General features: G+C 35.0%; 2 protein-coding genes across 13 annotated transcripts in view; one reads left to right on the top strand and one right to left on the bottom strand.

The window, feature by feature from the left end:
- The window catches only part of LOC117791057 (dystrophin), a 159,994-nt gene that overhangs the window by 110,302 nt on the left and 26,181 nt on the right, over positions 1 to 23,511 (bottom strand). For 11 of the 12 annotated variants that reach the window (XM_034630687.1, XM_034630702.1, XM_034630694.1 and 8 more), the window contains 4 exons: positions 22,067 to 22,162; positions 21,875 to 21,986; positions 11,811 to 11,974; positions 11,627 to 11,732 (listed from right to left, as the gene is read on the bottom strand). In XM_034630687.1, coding sequence (XP_034486578.1) covers positions 11,627 to 11,732; positions 11,811 to 11,974; positions 21,875 to 21,986; positions 22,067 to 22,162 — 478 coding nt within the window. Of the gene's footprint in view, positions 1 to 5,066; positions 5,330 to 7,438; positions 7,442 to 11,626; positions 11,733 to 11,810; positions 11,975 to 21,874; positions 21,987 to 22,066; positions 22,163 to 23,511 lie in introns of those variants that run through there. The other variant, XM_034630698.1, reaches the window with a different exon arrangement.
- Positions 16,338 to 17,673, top strand: LOC117791067. Its single transcript, XM_034630715.1, has one exon. It carries the CDS (start codon positions 16,381 to 16,383, stop codon positions 17,398 to 17,400), a length of 1,020 nt encoding a protein of 339 aa, XP_034486606.1. The 5' UTR covers positions 16,338 to 16,380; the 3' UTR covers positions 17,401 to 17,673.

Genomic DNA, 23,511 nt, shown 5'->3' with positions numbered 1-23,511 from the left:
CAAATGCTTCTAATTTGTGCCTGTCAACTGATGTTGTTAACAAATTATAATTTGAAATGTTTTAAATAAATACAGTAAACTCTATTAAAAAAGAATATTAATATAAATTACTAAAATTATTTAATCGTTTTTTAGTAAACGAAAACCTGTTTGCACTTTGTAGTCGCTGACTACTGTACTGTAGTTTATAAATACAGATGAATGCACAGACAGGCACAGTTGATTGTTCAGCGAACAACGAGACGCCTAAATGTATGCAGCAAGCTTTTACGCAGCGCCACGAAGAAGAAGAAGCAGAGCAACTTTACCATTTGCTTTTGCTTTTAGCACCTGCAACATGAAGCAACAGACAAATTTCGCATTGTTGTTGTTATTTCATGTGCGCTTTTATTGTGCCGTCCACGAGTCAGTGGCATGACATTAAAATGCCGAGAAAATGGCTCGTGGCAGGTGCATTTAACTTCTGGCACACCTTTAAATGCATCTCATACAACAAACAACAATGTCGACGCTTTCGGCCATTTCGCTTACTGTATTTTTATTGTTTAGCTGTCTTTCTTCTTGTCTCCCTGACTGTTTTCCCCATTTCCCAGCCGCTTTCCCCTCAGCCACCATCTTTGGTATTGTTCTGCCACAAATTGCAGCAATGCCACTGACTGTTGTTTTGGATTTCTGTTTTATTTGCTGTCTCGTAAACTGCTTGACTTTGTTTAATAGTTTTTTTTAAATCATGTGTTGAGGCCAACAAAGTGTACTAATGATGATCCTTTTCCTGCTTTGGTTCCCTCTCTTGCTACATTAATTACTGGACGGTTTTAAAAACGTTAAACCGTAACTTAAGTTAAATGCGACTTTAATGATAAGCCAAAAATCTGTTTGGCTAAAGTTGTAGTTGAATCTCAATACTGATAAATTAGGTAAAATTTGAATATTATTTGTATAAATGATTATTTTGTATCTTATAAGTCATATTTCAAAGAAGTTCCTTAGATTATCTATCACTTACTTAACCTGAGTTGAATTTGGCTTTTATAATTTGAAGTAATTTACAATTAATTTACAGCCAATTTCAACTTTAGTCAACCTTATTGTACAGATATCTTAATTTTCTAGTAAACCGACACCTGATACAAACTTTTAGAGAAGTTAAGCTGCATTTTAGAAACATTGCTTAAGTCCTGACATATGAAATATACAAATAAAAAAAATGTATTGCCTGTAGGTTAATATATTTAATTTGACTAATAATGCACAACAATCTGTCGAAAAGTCGGTAGATGATAAAAAAAAGAAATATAATAGTATATATTCATTATACTCAATAAAAAGTCAATGTCTAATTGCTTCATACATATTTATACATGTGTGTGGCCAATAGAGTTTATGTGATGGAATTTTTCAAACTGAATTATATTGTGCTTAAAAGGAAAAATTAACCTGAATGACCTTAACAATGTGAGTCATATTTCAACAGCACAATAGTGTATACATTGTTTTTAGCTTTGTTAAAGGCAATCATTAATCATGTTTACCCAACGAGGAATTTTCCAACCCAAGACTAAGCTTAATAATAATATCAGTGTTGGTAAAACAGTGTGAAAAACATTAAGATATTTATCTAATTTCGAGCGTAAACAATTTGGCGCACAAGAAATCACCATAAACAAGTATGCAACAATTTGCTGAAACTTTTAAGACAATCAAAACTTTATTGAATAAAATAACGGCGGGTTGAGATATGTTCTCTCAGCTTAGGGGAAAATGGGAAAACAGTAAAAAAAAAAAACTTGAAAACTATTTTCATACACAACACGTTTGCGCTGTTTTGCGGACAATTTACGTCGTCGTATTTATAAATATACATATACATATATATAAATGAAATACTGTTTCCGCCTAAAAGAATGCAATCAAGTCAAATAACTGGAGTGTGTATTTCGACCGTGTTTCATTCAAGTTGTTTGTGCTGTTTTTTTATGTGGTTGTATTCGTTGTTCTGGTTGTTGTTGTCGATGTTGTTGTGATTGTTGCTGTTGCCTTTTGAGTGAGCGCCAACATTTTTGTTCTCAGTTTATTTTCGCTGGCGTTGCTGTTTTTGTACGGTCTCCAATGAATTGCCATTCACGACGCACAGAAACACACGCAAAATCGCACACACACTCATCCCTCAAATTATGCTACATAATTTTTTCTCAGCTGCTGCTGTTGTTGTTGTTGTTGCCACTGCGCACTCATGTAATTTATTGAAAGACATTTATTTCCCTATGATGAGAGCGGCAGCAACAGCAACAACAACGACGCCCACTTTATTTATGCGTCTCTATTGTTGGTTTCTGGTTTGTTTTATTGAATATTTATATGTAAATTATTTGGTCCGTCGCTCTGGACATTTCTTATCATTGTCATGATTATAATAGAATTTCCACATGTTCTACAAATATCTTAACTAATTTGCTATGCTGATATTATATATAATTTTCTTTGATTTTTGTAAATTAGGTAAGGTTGTTAAGACGATTCTGAATATTACTTTTAACGAGGTTTCTTCAAAAAATATATTAAAATTTACCTATTTTTAATTTTATGACAATTTACTCAATAAGTAAAAGAAGATTGTACGTGTATAAGATTGTTAACTTTTTTAAATACTGATTGGAAAACAACATAATATTAAGTTATATTAAATCACATCTACCTAAATAATAAGATAAATATTTAAAAATATTTCTTTGAAATGCTTAATCACTTTAGAAAAAATATATAATAAAGTTAACTTAAAACGAAAGTTAAGGCTCGTCATTAGATTTAAAAATATTTGTTTATAATTGCATAAATTCTTCAATTTAGTGCGTTTGCCATTTCAGAAAATTCAATTCAATTTAAATTATTTATAATTTCTTGCATTAAATGCTGAACTATGTAAAGTTTTTCTGCTAAATATACTGCAATTTATTATCTCTTAATTCTTTTTCTCTTTCATTAATTCTGATTTATAATTGTAAATATTACTTATATTCACTTGTTATTCGCATTTATTCATTTATGTCTGTCATCATTTTCTATTGTCTTGCACATATTCCATTAGTTTTTATCAGCACTGCAAATGGTTATATGATTTTTAATAGTCTGTTGCATTCTGCAGCAATGTGATATTTGTATATCATTAATTTTCATCTGTTTTTAATGCCAGACACAAATGATTTAATTTCATTCTGTCTATTCATATTTATTTTTGTGTGCTTTATTTGTTGCTGCAATTTTATTTCCATGCGCTTTGCAACATTTCCTTCAACGACAACAACAATTTGCGGCTTTTGCCACCCTCAAAAGTTTATTGATTTACAAAAGTAGCGGCGGTAACAACAACAACAGCAACAACAACAAAAACTAACAATACAAGAGCGCCACCGGCATAGACATGGAGAGAGATAGAGATAGAAAGAGAGAGTGAGTGTGAGTGTGTGAGGGGGGGAACAAGGGCTGGGCAATAATCCATGGCAGACAAAAACTTTAAATGCCATTTTGTGGCTTGACTTTAGCTGGCACTTAAAAGCCGCCTTTACACACAGCACATGCCACACACACACACACACACACACACACACACAAACACTTGTAAGATACACACACGCACACACTAAACATTCAAACATACACACACACACACACACGTCTCGTTTCTAATGCCCTGCTAATTGACTGCAATTATTTTGGCTTAATTTTCATCGCTTTTCTGCGACATTTTGTAAATTTACAGTTTTGTTGAGCATAAAATTTTCACGCGTCGCACGGACTCAGTCGGAAGGCAGGCGGCACAGTAAGGATAAAATAAAAAGACGACGAGTCGATTTCAGATTCACAACCGTTCGCCCACGAATGTCCTGGGCTGACTGCTGTCAAAGTCCGCAGAACACAAAGAGCACACACAACGTTTTTCAACACGGAACTGTTTTTACTACGCTTTCGCTACGCTCTTCTTCGGCTCTTCCACCTCCCACCTGCCACCCCTCGCCACGTGCTCCACTGAGCAACCCCCAACACAAAATAGGGTAAACAAAGGCGATAACCGTACGCGCAAAGCAACCCCAACATAATTACAACTCGACTGCCACGAAAGAAAAACAACATTCAATTTGACAAATAATCAACCACCCACCTGGCAAAGTTCTCTTTCTTTTTCTCTCTTTCTCTCTATCTCTCTATATAAATAAAACTCTCTTTAAGCGCACTCTTTAGCCGGCATTCCGTCAGTTTTGTTTTGCTTTTGGGAATGTCATGCGCATGAGCTTGCTCTATAGCCGGAGGAGCAGCCGGAATTCAGCCCATTCTGGGGCCAGCAACCTTCCTGCCACATGTTGTGCGTGTGTCAGCCTCTGTCTCTGCCTCTGCTGCCTGTCGCAAACCTTGACAACTGATAAGAAACTTTTTTCTCCCATTTCTATACCCTAGCAGAGTGTAGTATAATACAGTTTATCAACAAAATATGTAACGTATACTGAAAAAAAAGACCAAGTTCTAAAATCAAGAACATTCATCTTAAATATTTTGTTCTTAAAATAAGATTATTTTAAAACCAAATTACTAAAACTAAGATTATTAATCTAAAAAATCTTAAAATCTTAATATAAGAATAAAAATCTTAAATTGTAAGGAAAGTATAAATAGGTACTATTTCGTATCAAACAAATGATGGCACCATGGCGCTCTGGTTAGAGAGGCCGCTTCAGTTGTGAAGCAGTAGGCGGCGGTTCGAATCCCCCTCGTAACAAATTAAAATAACATTTATAAAATTACTAAAACAGAATAAAATATAAATAAATCAAATAAAAAAAAATATAAATATAAAAAAAAAATATTTTCATTTATTTTATTTTTTTATTTTAATTTTAAGAACATTTATTCTTAAAATAAGAACTTGGTCTTATTTAAAATGTTCTTAAAATCAAGATGTGTTCTCTTAATTCAAGAATTTTATGTTCTCGACGCATTTCTTAGACCAAAAATCTTAGTTCTGAGACCAAAATCTTGATTTTAGAAAATTTTTTTTATCAGTGTATTAATGAAAGTTTTGCATTCGGATCGGATCCCTATAACATAAATCTGACATAGGAACGATCATTCGTTTAACCAAAAATCAAACTTATGTATAAGAATCATAATTATTTCTTGAGATATCTTCATTAACTAGACTGATTGTCTACTGGGAATTGTCTTATACAACCTATATCAATTTGAGCCATAAACATGATATAGTTAAAATAGTAACAATCGATCGAAAAGTGAAGAGTATCAAATCTTCGACATTCCAAAGATAACCTTTCGTTCTTGTCTTTATTCAGTATTATTTTTATTTTTCATTTTTGTAACCATCAGCTTTGCACAGGGTTGCAACACACTCCAGAAGCGTGCCGGGGCCATTGACGGAATTTCTGTGTGTTCTGTTTATTTGAGTGCGTTTCCTTGTGTATGTGAAAATGTGCATGTGTTTGTGTATGGGTTATATTATGTTCTGTTTTCATAGCATAGTAGATATTTGCTTTAGCTCCCTCTTCTATCACTTGGGGGAGGAGTGGTGGTAATTACATGGGGACTCGTTTCGAATTTGTTTCGTCTGCACCGGTTGTAGTGGGAAAATGGTGGAAGCCCATATTAAGGTAAGTGTGAAAACATACAGCAAATATACGTTAATAAGAATGGTTCTATTACACGCGTATAGTAAATATCTACGAGGTTTTATTCATATAAATAATTTTATTCCATTTTGAATAGTTTTATGCAGACAATTATTTTTCAACTTACAGTAGGTTTTTTTTACTACCCATTTCGAAGTTCCAACAGACAGTTACTTAGATGAAGTCGTTGAAAAAGATAGACTGACAAAAAGTCAACATTAAAACCAAAACAAATTTACTAAACATGAAGTCAACTTGATAAAAGCAGAGTATGCAGAAATTCTATAGAATTTGCTCATTTAGAAACTGACATCAAGATATTTTAAATAATAGACAGACAAACTTACAAACACTGGTAGATATGAGAAGCTTCTCGATTGATATGAAGATAGATAAATAGATGATGGATAGATACAAAGAAAAACAGAGGTATAGTTAGATTTATGTATATATATATTTTTTTGATAGATTTGTGCATATAAGTTAAAATAAAAATAGAGCTGATTATGTATAAATAAATGGATGGACAGGCAGAGTGATACAGTGTCAAAGATGCCTACTTCTGTGTTTTACACTACTGCATACCCTTCACTAAATTCCAGCTAGGTATTCCAGCGTTTGACAGAAGACTTCGTTAGCATATTCAAAAAAGCGAGCACACTTTAATGAATTTAATTAAAATTCACTCTCGAGCATATTCCAGTTGTCATTGTGACGCACTGTGGATGCAGGACACTGACTCTGACTAGGACCAGGACATAGCATAACAAATCCGCACTCACACATGACAAGCACGTACAGTTTAACCCAAGACAATTTGCGTAATGAGTGTGAGTGTCATCCCATCATCATCCCAGCAGAGGAGTGAAAAACAACAACAGCAGGAAAAAACTTTCCCCTGTAGCGAGTTAAAAGGCGAAACGAGAATTCTATCCTTCGGGTATGTGACAAAGTTCCGTTGGGTGCAACGACAACCACACATAGGAAATGCCTAAGCTCTGAGTCTGGCAACAAAATGGCTCAAATGCCAGAACCTGTAATATTTACCAACATTTTTTACAAACCTCTCCGTCTTTCTCTTTTTTCTTGGGAAACTATTCTCTGGCAAATGGTCGTAACTTGGCGACTAAACGCCTGACAGCGATGACAATTATTTAATTTAATGCTGCTTTTAATTTCTTGGCAGGAACATTGAGCGTTCAAAGTGCTCTCGAGTTTCATAATGCCAACGACGACGACGACAAAGCTAAAGCTAAAGCCAAAGCCAACAACAAAGCCCAGGCCAAAACCCAATTGCCCCCGAAGGCAAAGGTCTGAGGTTAAGCAGCCATGGAGACTACACTTTTAAGTAATTAAAAACAACAACAAAAGCATAGAAATAACGAAATCTGAATACTCTTCAAATACCTCTTTCTAAATTAAATAAATTACATTTGAGAAACTTTTAATAATTTAAATATATTTAATATAAATTTGTTAATACTTTACAATTACACAGTGATTTATATACATTTAACGTACAAAAATCCGTCAGTCAGTTAAATAAAAGTGAAATGGACCAAAAAACAATTTTAATGCCCTACTTTAATCATTCAAACCTTGATTTGTTAACAAATTATTAAATGATTTTAATTTCTAATATTAAGTTGAATTTGAAAAAGCGTATTTAATATTCCACTTTCCTTTAATATCACATGCTTTACGAAATATGTTCAAAATATTTTAAATACCCTTTCCAAATCGAAAATGTGCTATTTAGGCACAACAATCTTTAACACATAAAATGCTGAAATTATCGTCAATTATCATTGATTGTATGTTATATATAAAATATATGTCCTTATGTTATTCAACTCTAGTTTTTGTCAATATAAAATGGAGGCAATTGAGCGAACTATACTGTATTTAACTTATAAATTTAGTGTTTAAATATAGTTTATTTTGAAAATCATATATTTTTATTATTCATACAATTGATCAGGATATATGACAATAGTAACCTTACCATCCGACAAGAGTATTCAAATGGGAAAAAGTTCTTGAAAAACCAGACAGACAGTCATCCAGTGGAGGGTGACAGTCAGGGGAAAGGGGGAGCACTGGAGAGTACTGGGAGGATAGGCCTATTAAAGCATGTAATGGCGTGAAGTGGGCGAAAAACTGGGCACCAATGAAGGGTGTCTGCAGTTTTTGAAGTCGGCACCAAGAGAGAAAGACGGCAATTAGAGGCAATTTGGTAGCTGGTTCTTGCCACTTCTTGCCTTCGTTACCACATGCTGAGGACGCTGCCATAGAATGTACTTGGCTACCGAGTGCGTTGTCCTTACAATGAATACGCTTTGGCATTGTTGTTGTGGTTCTGGCTGTTGTTGTTGTTATTGCTATTGCTTTAGCTGTTGTTGTGGTTGTGTTTGTTGTTGGTGCAGCAACAGCCGTTGCACTAAAATTGCATGTCAAAGACAGATTTACGAGCATGCCACACACACATTGCCCCATTTTGCTTTTACTTTGCTTTGTAGGCATTTTATTTATGATAACAGAACTACAGGCCAACAGTTGGGGCAAAAGTTGGCTCTGCAACGGGGTCGAAGTTGAAGGGGTTGGCAAAACTTTTTGCCTGGCCGCTCCTTCTAATGGCACGCCAACGAGCCATATGAGATAATAAATAATGGTTTAATTAAGCGTCAGCTTACAAAATGCGTAATTAATTGATTTTGTGTGCAATTCGTTTACTCTCCGATAAGCAAAAGTGTAGACAGACAGAGGGGGCAGTTACAGGGGAAATGGCTAGGGACAGTTCTGATATCAAGTGACCCCGCCCAACAGATTGTTTAAAGGGTCGCCCATTATGGCTTTTACTAATTGGCCGTTTACCCAATTCGGGTTACAATTTGACACCATTTACCAAAACGTTTTAAGCCCACTGTGCATAACGTTAATTATAAAAAGAGGCAATTTTAAGTTGTTTCTTCCAAAAAAAAAAATGAATAAAAATAAAAACTTTTAATTTGTTTCTTCCAAAAAAAAAAAATTAATATAAATAAAATGTCGTTAATTCAATAATCACCTAATTTAAAGTAAACAATTGCAAGTTGAAAAAAAATAATGGTTTTATCAAAAGTTTTATCACAGATACCTCGCAATCTGAACTATGCGACCATAAGAATCTTGAAAAAAGACCAGTAAAATTAACAAAATCAAATGATGACCACTGAAAGTTACCATGTAATCTGAGCTAGAAGATCCAAAAACAAATCAAAATATCTTAGCAAAAACTAGAAAAATAGAAAACTTTAAAAACATTTTTATAGAATATAGTAAGTGTACATTATTTACAATCGAAAAATTCTGATTTAATCATTAATTAATTTTAAATAATTGGATGTTTTTATATGTTATGTTAAAAACAAAAACAAACTTAATATAGTGCTTAAGGAGTAGAAATAGAAACCATTTATATATGTATACTCTATAGAGTCTAAGCTATCCATATTACACTTTTCATTCATCACCTTATCACAGGGTATACACAAAGGAATCTCGTTTCTTGACTCTGCTGTGGCATGTGTAATGCACCCGGGGTAATACAACAAAGTCGATTCCCCAGAAGCTTGTGCCATGTGGCATGTAAGCACAAGTATGACCGTACACCCGGTGGCATAGCCAGACGATGCTTATGTTGCATGTATGTTGTACGTGGTCGGTGGACGAGCGCGAGCAGGACAAGTTACAAATGTTTATGACAAACCAAACATCATAATAATCTGCAACAACATGCAAGTACAGCAAGCAACAATGCACAGCAACAACAACAACAACAAAAATAATGTGCTGGCCAATTCCCCCACAGCCAACAAATACAAAACTGAGTAAGCTTCACACACAAGCAACAACAACAACACAAACAACTGCAACAAACAGCATGAAGCATAAAAATGTCCCGCACTCCTTGCCGCTTGTCAATTAAATGTCAACTTGCATAAATGTGTGCGTTGTTGTTGCTGTCACATTAAAATGCTGCAAAGAGCACGAATTGCAACAACAAATGTAGGCAGAAAAAAGAAAGAAAAACACAAATAATACTATCAAGAATTTACTTATTCGCATAATTTTTCAGAGCATGCGCCTCGAGGTATGCTATGAGTTCTCCAAGCTCTCTTTTTCTCTCTTTATTTTGGCTGTCATGACTGTCAAACTGTGTTGTGCACCATATTCACCATAGACGGAAGAAGTAAAAAAAAAGTCAACACACACTTTCTGATTGGATTTGGTGTGTTTTGGCATTTTATGCATTCTCAAGTTGAAAACAAGACAGACACCCTGTGTGTGTGTATGTAAAAGTGTGTGAGTGTGTTTGGAGTGTATTTTATTTGTATTTGTTTTGAACTTTACCATTGTCTTTTATTGTCAGTTGGCAGCGTTGACTTTGTCGCCTTTGAATACTCTTAAAGTAAATCTAGTATTCAGGGGTGCCACATTGTATTGTAAGTCTCCCTTGGAGAAGAATCAATTAATAAAGTTAACTATTCGAAAATCTCTCAAAAGTGTAAGGAGATTTGGGATTTTCGGTTGGTTTCGTTTATTACTTTACTTGTTTATTAGAATTGCAACTGCTCCCATTTTGACGTAAATTTCATACCTTTAAGATTTACTTTTTTTTTTATCTTTATTTAGAAAAAGTCGAATAATAAAAATAAAATAATTTGCTTTGGCAAAAATAATATTGTAGCATTTTTTTTTTTTTGTTTTATTTTTTTTATAAAATTCATATCAAAAGATACCCGTTTACGACCTGAGTTTTTAGCAATATTTTTTAATTTAATTAGTTTTTAGCATTAAGAGAGTATTCAATTGGTCGCCTATGACACTAATAATGACTCTTGTTTGTCTTTTCTTACTGGAGCTGGCCAAAAGACAGCACCACGCACAGCGACTTCGTGTCAGCAGGTTCACGGCCTCGTTATGTAAATGTTTGCAGCAGCAGCACATTTACTCCTGCTCCTTGTGCGCCTCTCGCCCTTCCTCCGTCACACTGTTGGCTAACACCAGAAGCTTGGGCCAGTAAGCCAGCCAAGTGGCAAGACTGAGTTGGCAGTTTTAAATGGAACTAGTCGCTGTATCTGTTTCTGTTTCTGTTTTCAATGCATATCTCTCAACATGTGTGTATTTCTCCCCTGAGTGTGTGTGTTTCAGTCTGGCAAAGCGGAAATTTGTTTGCTCGCAAATCGTTAAGGGAAATGGCAAATGTTTCTGGACAGTGCACTGCTACATACATTGGTGGAATCGCAATCAAGGCATGCAATTCATAATGGCATTTAGCAGACGGTTGAAATCAGGCAGCAGCTAAATGGCCTAATGAAATTACCAAGTGCCATTAAATTGGCAAATTTGTTTGATGAACCAATTCGAATTCAAGTGCGTAGGGAATTTCAGTTTAAAGGTCTAATTTCGAAAGCCCTTATTTCTGTCTTGACTTTTAAAGTTTAACTGCCTCTTTCCCACAAATGGGGGTAGATTTTTTCTTAATGAATATATGTTATAGAAGCGTCACACAATTATATCTCTTTCTTTGTAAAGAAGATAATAATTGATCGGAAGCTGATCACACAAATGCATTGACCCGACTTTCCTTCTTGGGAAGTATTAATTATTAAAATTTATCAAGCTTATAGTAATTGTCCCATTAGCTTTAATTTTGTCCTATTAAAAATGTATTGTTTTAAATAATATCAAAAATCACAACAAATCATACAAATGATAATGACGGTCAAATTAACAAAAAAGTTTCAATAGATTTCCTACACTCTTTGGTTTTATATCTTTCATAAGCATTCAAGGTGAAACTTCCACTTATTTTGAAAAATTTCAAGTATTTATTAAATCTTTTATAGAAATGTTTAGCTATTACAACTACTTAGTTGATATGCATATATACATCAATTAAAACTGCTTACCTTTCTCCTGGAGTTGTTGTCGCTTGATATCACCTTTAAGCACTTCCGCCGTATGGACCAGTTCATTTAGTTGCGGCTTTTTCATTTTCAATTCACGCAAAACTTTCTGTAATGGAAAAATGCATTTAAAGGGCGCTTGTCAAGTTGACCACTCGGTGGCACTTTGGTTCTTTCAGCTATGTACCTCCTGCTTTTCGATGGCCAAGCGAACGGCTTCCACATCGTCCACGGGTACACTCTGTATCTTGATCATGTTTTGTTCCCAAGTTAACCAGTCGGAAATGTGCAGTACGGACTTATCGAAGCTGCTGGCCAAAGCGCCGCTTCCACTCGGTTCGTTGTTGTAATCTGAAAATTGAAAATGACCAACGAAATGTTCGGTTAAAAGTGAACGATGATAATTAGATGCCTCTGATTCTTGGCCGGTAGATGACGATTCAACCTCAACAACAGCCGCAGCTGTTGCGGTTTCCAAGCCCATCCAATTGTGGTCAGTTGCCACCCGCGCCCACCTCGTGGTTCAAGTGTGCCACATTTGTAGGATTCACTTTTATGTTGAACTGAGAGCTGCCTCTTGTCTACTCGACTCAGTTGGTATTTTCAAAAATGACTGTCGAGTAGCGCACAAAAAGCGTGGAGTAAATGAAAAACTATTTCAATGAAGCAAACTTTCGAGTGGCTTTATTGGACAATGATGCGTCCGTGCTCGCACATTGGTATAAATTGTTCATAAAAATAGTTGCAATCAGTTTCAAAAGAGTTGAATACAGGTCAAAAAATTAGATGAACTAAACAGTTCCATTTGTAATTAGAGAAATTTAAATATAATAATAATAATAATAACTTCTACAGTATTCAAAAAAATGAGTTAGAAAGTATGAATACTGTCTATAGTTGAATTTTGGAATTTATTTTCATTATCATTATTATCATTAATAGAAGTTTTTAAAACTTTATTAACGTCATGTTCCTTTTCATATTATTTAGAATGTATTTCTATTATTTGAGAGACTTTAGTTAACTACCATTGATTTAATACTCAAATAGTCACGCTTGTTCTCTCTTTAGAATACATTTTGGACACTGTGCATCAATTTCGAAGATGCGGGTCACTTGTCAAGGGCTTTGACTCGGCTCGTTGCCTGCTTTAAGGCGCTCGACACTCAACAGTGCACATAATAATATTATTTTTGATATTTTTATTTGACTTATTTTTTATTCACAAACGGCCTAAAATGTCAGTTTTCAATTGAAGACCACTAAAATGCTAGCAAATATTTTAAAGCAAAAGGAAGACCAGAAAGGGAGACACTTGAAATACTTAACGCAAAAAAAAAACTGAAAGCAAAGTTGTCTTGGGCGAACGAGACTCTCGTAAGCTTAAGAAAGTAGTGCAAAAATTTATGAAAGTTTTTTAGGGGAAGGCTTAAGTTGCACATAAGCCCTGAAAACAAACCCAATAGCAAACTAAATAGATATATGCAATAAATATATAGACATATGTATATGTTATGTGTTTGTGTCCAGTCGCAAATTTGTTTTTGTTTTTGTTTTCCACGCCGGATTAGAGTCTCCCTTCATTTTTTGCGTCAAGGGATTTCGGTCGGTGAGAGGGGGAGACAGAGGTTTTGAGGCAGGCCCATTCCTAGACACGTCTATGTTGAGTGAATGAATGAATGCCACATGTCTGTATGCATTTAGAATGAATTTCATGAGAGTCACAGCCCATAAGAGGCTGTTAAGCAAACATATGAAAAAGAAACCCATGTAACAAGCCCAAGACACACACACACTCACACACACCTGCACACAGTGAAGTAGCTGGAGAGGAAAAACACGTTAAGTGCAAAATATCTTTTCACTCATTTTGACGCATGTATTGTGCCCTTCCCATTATTGTCTTTTGTGCGCCACTCGGGTCTCTTCTGGCAGGTGCAAAATGGTAGAAAATCATTAAAAACAAAAAAAAGAAGGCCAGGAAAAAAAAATAAGTGAAACACGTTGAAATTGCCAAAGGAAGTGGGAGCCTGGTAAAGCTAGCATTGGTCGCGCAAGAAAAATGTCATAATTCATTAAAAACGCTGGGAAAGCGTGTCATTTCTCTCCCGTCGCGTTCTTTCTTCTCAATGTCACTCGGCGCAGCTTCTTCTTCCTCCTGTGTTGTTCTTCTACTTTTATGTTTATGAGGACATGAACGTGTTGAGTTCAAGAATCAATGATTACAAATACAAGAAGTGATTGCTCTTTAAGTACACAGGATTAGTTTTTAGTTTACACAGACTTGTTTGCTTATTTATTTTTGTTTAAATCCACTGACAAAAATTTGATTTTATAATGTCTTATTACTCCATTTATGCAGAGTAAATCACAGTTCAAATTATCAATAAATTTATTAATAATATAATACTTGTGATTGATATAACAATTTTATTCTTTTCATTTTAATAAATATTATTTATTTATTAACATACTTTTTTTGGTTCTTGATATTTATTTAAGTAATTTTTAATAAATTTACATATATTTACTGTTACACAATAGTAAATTTATTGGCATTCAAGTAGTTTAACACTTTAATAATTTGTCATTAATTATTGCACAAAATATATATTTCTTTTTATTACATTTAAAAACGTTTTTAGTTTGCTATCAAATTTATTGTTTTACTTCCTTACCGTTGAACGATTTGTTTTGAAATGTTTCCGCAGTTCTTAACAGCTGTTTGACCAAAAGCCGAAAGCTCTTCCCACAATGAAAGCGTTTTAAAGCTTTCAAAGTGTCGTTAGTTATATAGCATTTGGCTTCTAATTTGTAAACAGAGCAGCAATCAAGCAGTGTCAAGCAGGCACTGCAAGCAGTGTCATGAAAACGAATTGTTAAAAGGCAATGTCAAAACAGATTTACAAATATAACACACAAAATATACTGATTTTAACAGAATTAAACTGATCGCAAATAACACAATCCAAGAGATACAACTTAGAAGTGTATTATATCACAATGGCGGCCATAACGCAAAAGAAAACGGCAATGAAATTACCAAAACTACCCGGACTTTTTCGCACTACGCTTAAATTCGCAGATAATAATACGGTAAATATTGCAGATCGGGACTATGGCCTAATGCGTGTAACGGCCGCATCTGGTACTCCACATCCCCGGGTAGCTACGGGTGTCAACATGGACACCCTGAAGGAACGACTTGAGGAGGAACAGGAGAAAAACTTGATAAAAGAAGAGAGGGAAAAAAATATGAGCTCTGGAATTCGTTTCAAATCGGATTCAGAACGAAGATCGCATAAAAAAATGCGTTTAATTGAAACTCCACATCCTCTTAAGGGCACCAATTTGGATCCGCAGACACTCGTTCCTCGTTTGCCGAGTGTTCTTAAGGCTAGTGACCATTTACCAAGCCTATCCCCGTACCCCTCCTCTACATTTCCTAAGTATTGTCCGAAAATCAAGAAAACGAAAGAGACTGGAACAAAAGCTACCAAAAAAAAAGTCACTCTTATTCCACCTGGATTCACAGATCCTAATTACGCCTCACTTTCTTCCCCGGAGAGTTGTAATCAAATAGAACTTATGAGTTTTAATGAGCGCCGGCGCATTTTCCACGAGGGAGAGTTTACCATCGCTAAAAATGGAAGGAAAATGAGCGACAATGTGATGCCAATTTCATTGAAACCTATTTACATTGGAGATCATATCGATAATGAGGCTAATCAGGCTCAGGCAGAAATTGATTTGTATATAAAGAGTCAAGGCTTAATAATAGCCCCCAGTGGTACAGTCACAAATTTTCGATTCTAAGATCACTCCTTTTGACGCAGGTGCAAAGTGGTAGAAAAAGTACGAAGGGTAGGAAAAAAATTAGGTGAAACGTGTGGAAATTGCTAAAGGAATAGGAAGCCTGATAAGAACATGAACGTGTCCAGTTCAAGAATCAATGATTGCAACTATGAGAAGTGAATGCTCTCTAAAGAAACAGGATTTTGTAAATAGTTTATAAAAAGACTTATTTCCAAATATCATATTATTTCAAATTCATAGCAAAAAAAAATTGTGTTTGGTACTGACTAATATTTGCATTCTTCGAGAATGAATTACTGTTCAAATTATCATATTAGGAGTAGGCAAGAAATTTGTGTTTAATGTATAAAGTTCCTTAACATCCTAAACATAAATATATTCATAAAATTGTGTTTGATGTTGAAACTTATCTATATTCTTTATTAACAGATTTTATGTGTAATTTGTTTGTAATTTAAATATTTCAAATCTTACACGGAATAAAATGTATGGGTATGCCATACAAGACTCTTTACACTTTAATAATAATGAAAACCCTTTGCTTATATGTATTTTTAGCATAACTATTATTATTTATAAACAACTTTAGGTTTTTATCATACTAATCGTTTTACTTTCTTACCGTTCAACGTTCGGTTTTAAAATGTTCTCTGCAGTTTCTGACAGCAGTTGACGACAACGAAAGATAAGTTAAAAGTTTGCAGTGTATCGTTAGTAACATATCATTCGGCTTTCGATTTGCACACTTAACGACAATCAAGCAGTGCCAAGTAAGCCCTGCAAGCAGTGTCAAACGAAAACGTTGAATTTAAAAAAGAAGACACTACCAAACAGGTTAACAAATAAAACACAACACACAAAATATACAGATTACAACAGAAGAAAACTGACCGCAAATAACACAATCCAAGAGCTATTACTTAGAAGTGCATTATATCACCATGGCCGCAATATCGCCAAAGAAAACGGCCATGAAATTGCGCAGTGTACCCAAACTGTTTCGAAGTTCGCTTAAATTTGCAGAAAATAATACGGTAAATATCGCAGAGCGGGACTATGGCCTAATGCGGGTAACGGCCGCATCTGGTACTCCACATCCCCGGGTAATTACCGGTGTTAATATGGACACTCTAAAGGAGCGACTTGAGGAGGAACAGGAGAAAAACTTACAAGCAAAACAAATAGAGTCGGAAATGGAAATTGATTCTGGAATTCACTTCAAATCAGATACAAGTCGGAGATCGCATAAAAAAATGCGTTTAGTTGAAACTCCACATCCTGCTAAAATTACCAATTTGGATCCAAAGGTACTCCTCACTCCACGTCTCATGAGAGGTTTTAAGGCTAACGACCCCTCACCTTGGGCAGCAAGAACCCACTTCTCAAATCTTACGGTAGTGCCTTCAATATCTTCGTACCCTAGTAAATTCGGCTCGGTCCGGTCCTCAACATATACAAAGAAAATTCCGACAATCAAGAAAACCAAAGAAACTCGTAAAGAGACTGGGACAAAAGTTGCAAAAAAAAAAGTCACTCTAATTCCACCTAAAATTATAGTTACTAATTCCGCTTCATCGTCTTCATCCTCCGATAGTTGTAATCATTTAGAGCTTTTGAGTTTCAACGAACGTCGGCGTATTTTCCACGAGGGAGAATTTACCATCGCCAAAAATGGAAGGAAAATGAGCGACAATATGATGCCAATTACATCGAAAGCTGTTTACATTGGGGATCCTAACGATAAAGAGGCTGAGCGAGCTCAGGCAGAAATTGATTTGTATATAAAGAGTCAAGGCTTTATAATGGCCCCAACTGGTACACTGACAAATCTGCGACGCTTCTCCTCACAATTAAGCAAGCGCAGTCTTCCCTCGAAAAGGGCTTCAGCCCAAAGTGTGGAGCCTACAGAAGCATTAAATAAAAAGAGGAAATCTGGTTCCACTGCCAAGGCACCAGTGTAGGAGGTATTCGATGCATAATAGCGGGCATTCGATAAATAGCGAACATGTATTCAAAATTACTTGAATACCTTATCACTATTTTTTGTATGCAAGCTCATTGTCACAGTGATGCCTCTGCTTCTCGACATATTTGCAATTTATATAAATTTCAGTCGGCGTATTTTCAAGCTACTAATCGATTGGCGAATTATTACTTTAACTGAAGCAAATAAAAATAATAAAAATAAATATGATTAAAGGCCTAGTAAACTGAAATTTACCTGGTCTAAGGAATCCTTTTTTTCTGTACTTATTTTTGTTAAAGTAATAAGTAACGGGTAATTCTTTTATCCTGTAAAATGCAGAGCAGTTTAAAGCGTTCTCTTTTCGATTTTTTTTAGCAGATTTTTAATAACTTAGAAGTCATTGAAAACAGTGTTCAAAATCGATCAAAAGTTTTGGCTGATAAATTTGATTCCAAAACAGATTCTCAAACAAACTACACCAGAAACACACAACATAAACAATTCCCAATAAAAACCAACGTTTCTTTTTTTTTCATTCGGAATGACGTCACCACAGCCAATTCCTTCTTCATTCAGAACACGAACAGTTTCGAATAGTAAGATTGCATATACACATACGGAGAAGCCGAGCACCGTAAATCGAGACTATGGCCTAATGCGAATATCCGCAATTGAAGCATCGACTCCACATCCACGATATACGTTGCGAGTGGACAACACTTGTCAAAATACCATGTCAGTGGAATCAAGCGAAGGAAATCTAAATTATAGTTCCAGTATTCGTTTCGACAAGAGAACGGTGCAGAGACTTCAAAGGTTGCCACCTGATCATACGTTAATTGGTACACCACATCCAACAAAGGGTCTTGCAATTGATCCACAATTACTCGTGAAAGACTACATGGCCAAGAGGGAAAGACTTTCGATAATAAAGAACAGTTATGAAGGTGGATTGACCAGAACACCATCGTCAATATTAAAAAGAAATGAATTGGATCTGGACCTAGCCAAGAACTCTAGCAAAAGAAAAGATCGCAAGAAGGTCATATTAATCGATCCCAAAAAATCAATTTCCATGACAACAATCACATCACAAGACTCCTGGAGAGCCTCAGTCAGTGAACTTCAAGTAACCTCCCCATTTCCCGGGTCATCGAAAACTCAAAATTTAAGTTTTGTGGAACGTCGAAGATTGTTTAATGCAGCTGAATTTACCATAGCAAAAAATGGCAATAAGATGAACAATCATGTGATGCCAGTTTCAAAGCAAAATTCGGTTTGTCTTGAAAGTGAAATTGCTCAAAATGATAAGAAGGCTATAAACGAAATACAAGAATATATTCAGAAGCATGGCTATGTAATGTCGCACTGTGCAGTAACCAATACTATCAAGATTACTCACACAACTTCTATTTAAAGTCATTCAAGTTTAAAGAGGCAAGAGCTGTTAAAGAATTGAATGTACCAAACAACCAAATATAAACGTAGTTTGTATAGGCAAAAATATAGCTTTTATTATATTATACTTTAGCAGGTATAACTCAGCGAAGTTCGAAAATTAAAGTTGAATACTTTTTTATACAAATTTTAAATCAAACTTTAATGCCGAGTTAAGTGAAATTAAACGAAGACATCTTTTATCGAAATCGTTTCAGTTAATTTTTATTTCTCATAAGTTCTATACGAAAGGAGAAAATACACATTTTATTTTCGTGTTGCATTTGTGGCTCCAACATTTTTGTACAGCCCCCTTATTTCCTCAAGGAACACTGCAACATATCTCATAGCAATCAGCTTTTATTTGAATCAATGTATTCAAGCAGTGCAAAGTAGGCGTTGCAAGCAGAGCTACAGCCACAACGTAAAAATTCAGTTATATTCAAGTTGAAAACTGTTACGAACACAACGTTGCGCACTTATTTAAATATTATTAATATTAAACATTAAAAAGAACTAAAAATAAAAAAAATACAAAATACAAAAAATACAAGAAAAACACGAAATTAGTTGTTTATAATGGCAAGCACATTGAAAAAGTCTCGAAAATTAAAATTTCAACCAGTCGAACCGTTGACTGTGTCTAACCGCGAGTATGGCTTGATGCGGGTATTCAAAGATAGGAGTACGACGCCGTACCCAAGAGAAAATCAAAGTGTCGACGCAGATTTGTTACGGCAACGTCTTAGTTACCAACGTGAAAGTGGAGCAAGTCTAGCAACGGTCTTAGCGGACGAGCAAGACGAAGGACGTAAAAGAAATTACCCTCCCGCTGTGCATATTGAAATCAGTAGGATCAGACATACTCCTGAACGATTATTAAGGGGAACTCCACATCCGAAAAAGGGCAAAGCCGTCGATCCAAAGTTACTGATGAAAAGTCTTAACGAAGAAAGACAGTCGATAACCATTATTTCCTCACAATCGAGGTCCCAAAGGAAAAGCAATCAGTCAAACAGAAGTTCGGTCTTAAATCACGCTGTTGCACTTGGTACACCCCACCCGAAGAAGCGTGTCGTATTAAATCCGAAAAATCTAATAAGACGACTGACCGAAATAAAATCTGAGGATCTCATGCGTCCACTTATAAGGGAAAAAAAGGTGGTTCTTATTAGTCCAGTGCCCAGTATCATATCACGAACGACTTGTTTCGGAGAATCTTCGAGCTTTGATAGTCAAAGTTGCGACAGTTTTAGCATAAAAAGAAATTCTGGACTAAGTTTTGAAGAACGCCGACGACAATTCCATATGGGAGAGTTCACAATTGCCAAGAATGGTAAAAAGTTGTGTGATTGGCCGTTGTCAAAGGAACCAACAATTCTACGCAATTCCCTAGCCGTCCAAACCGATAAGGCCAAAGAGGAAATTGAAATGTTTATTCGAAAACAGGATATCTCCAAGGCTCCCCACAATACGATCACGGATGTCGGTACAAGAATGCCACACAAGTGTTTATCCATAGACAGTATTAGCAGTCGCATTAGCAATAAAGCTGCGTTCATAGACCCTGCATCAATTTCAAGCAAGGAATCAAACAGATCAGCAAACAAAAAGATCAGTCGAGTAACAATCAAGTCATCCAAAGAATAGCTAATGTAACATTCTAGAATGTGATCAGATTCCATTAGAAGTTACTTTCGCTATTTTTCGAATGGCCATGCAGATATAAATTCAGATGAAAATGCAATTCCGAAAAATAAAGATTAAGCTCACAATACTTTATTTGTATTATTATTATTGGGAAGGGGAGCATAATGTGGAAAATCGATTATGGTTCGGAAAAATTTTATATAAATTTAATTTTATATATTTGACAAGTCTAGGAACCTTAACTGCAATTAAAAACGCTGCAATAATTGCTCCATGGCTAGCCACAAAACATATTTGTATCTGTCGCTAGTTCCATAAAATAAACCCGTAAGCAAACACCAAAAATATGTATATAAAATGTCAAAAGTGCTATTGACATGACCCATTTGGCACCCCGTTCGATGAGGAGCCCTTAACATAACCAAACTGAATATGGCATAAATATTTACCGACAACATAAAAAAAAACAAAAGAGAAGAGGAAACGAGAGAAAAGCAGCTAGAAGTGCAACAGCAACAGCTCCTCTCCCAAACAAATGCCGTAAAATACAACAAAATGTTGCCGGCTGCACAAAAATTGAAATTGAAAACTTCAAAAGTCAAAAAGAATATGTATGTATAAAAACAATAACAAAAACCGAAACCGAAAACGAAAACAAAAAATAAAAATAAATTAATGTTCGTGCTTATTTGCGACTTTTTGCAGGCGGCAATCAACTCGACGAAAATTGGAAATTTTAAAATTGTTGGCATACTTAAATTACAAAGCTGTAATATTGATTCCTACAAATAATTTGATTGCTAATAAACTGTGTATTTTAATGAGCCGCATTAAAAGAGATGCATATTTTAAAATGGTTATAAAACGGGTTGCAAATTTTTAAGTTGAAACTGCATGTACGATTCGATTGAAAACTAAAATTATAATTTATAAATATATTCAAAATTCCACACTATAGTAAATATTTATATCATTTCTATTTAAGATTCAAAGCGAATAAGCAACGTCTCAATTTATAAACTTAAGCTTTATTTTATTCTTTTACTTCCTTTTACTTTATAGATTTTAAAACGGGTTTATTTATTTAGCAAAACCGTTTGGGTATCAACATTATTTACCCTTCTAAATGTGGACAGAAAATCGAATGAAAAGTCTTCAAAGCTTTTAAAAGAAAGTATTTACTAATACAAATTTGACAAAGCTACGGATTCTAACAGCCTAAAACAACAGGTCGATAATATTTCAAACCATTTACAATTGTTCAAGCAGAAAACTTTAAGCCATTGACCTAAGCTATGGGCACAATGGAAATCAGCGTCAAAGTAATTTGAAAAATTATTACAAAGAGAAGTGAAAGAAGAAAATGTGGAAAATGCACTTACCCTGTCGAGTGCCGCCGCCTGATCCGTTGCCTTTGCCAATTTTAGTGCCATTTTTCAGTTCGGTCAATGAGAGCTCAATCGAATCGGCATGAGCAATCAAATTGTTTTTAGTCTGAAATGAAATGTAGAGGAAAAAAAAGGGAGTCTTAGTAAACTAAAATAAATGACAACAAGTGTGCGTTTTTTTCGAACCTTTTCGATTTCGTTCATCATGACGGGCGTAACCTTTGGCATTTGATGATTCTTCCCGATGGCACCGACAATGACCTGTAAATCGTCTCGACGTTCCTGCAACAAAATAAAAAAAAATAGTTGCAATAAATAAAACTTAAATTCCCTTCGTTTTTTTGCAAGGAAAAGTGTACAATAAATCAAGCGGAAACGGATGGGGAAACACTAACAAAATGGACACCGTTGGGAAGGCCAACAGCGTTTGTTATTCAATTCCAAATGCAATTCCCCCTTTGAGCAGCAAATTTCCTCATGCGTGTGTCGTTGCAATGCCTGTGTGTGCGCGTGAGTGTGTGTGTGTGACTCTGGCAGGGGTTGAAAGGGTGCTAAAGGGCCAATATACCGCACTCGCTGCGTTTGTCAACCAACAAAATTGCATTGAGCTTGTAGGGAAACACAAAATATATTTTTTGGCGCGAAGCAAATTTCCTTCTCGCAAAACTTGTATAAATAATATATAAAATAAATCACGAAATTATTTTCTGGCAACGCGCAACCGTTTCACATATAAGACGCGTCGAGACTGAAAACAAAAGCAACACCGCCGGCAAACAAAAAGAAAACGAGAGAGTTTTGATTTGGAATTTTCTTTAGAGCAATCGCAATCATCTTCTCTTTAATTGATCTCAAAGTTGCGCTCTTTAAAATGGTCCCAAATGGCTGTTTGTTTCTATTTTTAATCATAAGTTTCCCACTTTTTCTTATATTATTTGAATTCGTATTGGCTTTTGTCATCGGTGGGACTATAAAAATAAAAAACATAAAAATAAACAAAAAGTGCACGCACTGATTGATGATGAATTTCAGTCAATGGAATTAGCTGGGGATTGATATTGTCGTTTTTTTTTTTTAATTTCCTTAAAGTTTGCAGCAAATCAAAGAGAATTTAAAAACAATTTTGTTTGTGTAGTGAAGAAAATGTAAAAAGTATAATCTTAAGAAGGTATGTTTAACTGATCATAAAGGAGCAGAAAAAAACAAATAAACAAAACGGATAAATAGATAGAAAATATGTTTGTGTCACTTACGATCAAGAAATCATAATATTCAGCTCATTTATGGATTAATACAAATTCGAAAATGCAGAAGCAATATTTCACATCAAATATGAAAATCTTTTATAATTATTAACCAAATTGATCAACGCAGTCTGCAGAGCACTTTAAATGCTCTGAGTGAAATTTGAAAACATCTCTTAAGTTGTGTTCTCTTTAAAACTATCTTATCTCTTACTGCACAGACAGATGTTGTTGTTTCTTGTTGTCAATGCAGTCGTACGACAAGATGTCTCAATGTCTCGACGTCAGTGTAACTATGTCAAAATTTTTTTTGGTTTATTTTGGGGGTATTTCTAATGGCAGCATTTAGTTTTGCTTTGGTTTGGTTTGGTTTTGTTTGCTTTTGCT

Source organism: Drosophila innubila (assembly GCF_004354385.1).
Source record: "Drosophila innubila isolate TH190305 chromosome 3R unlocalized genomic scaffold, UK_Dinn_1.0 2_E_3R, whole genome shotgun sequence".
In the NCBI taxonomy this organism is placed as follows: domain Eukaryota; kingdom Metazoa; phylum Arthropoda; class Insecta; order Diptera; family Drosophilidae; genus Drosophila; species Drosophila innubila.
Note: the sequence above shows the minus strand (reverse complement) of the source record. Positions and strands in the feature narration are given on the sequence as shown.

Coding starts and splice junctions, on each gene's coding strand:
- LOC117791067 (XM_034630715.1), top strand. CDS start 16,381: ATGGCCGCAATATCGCCAAAGAAAACGGCCATGAAATTGCGCAGTGTA.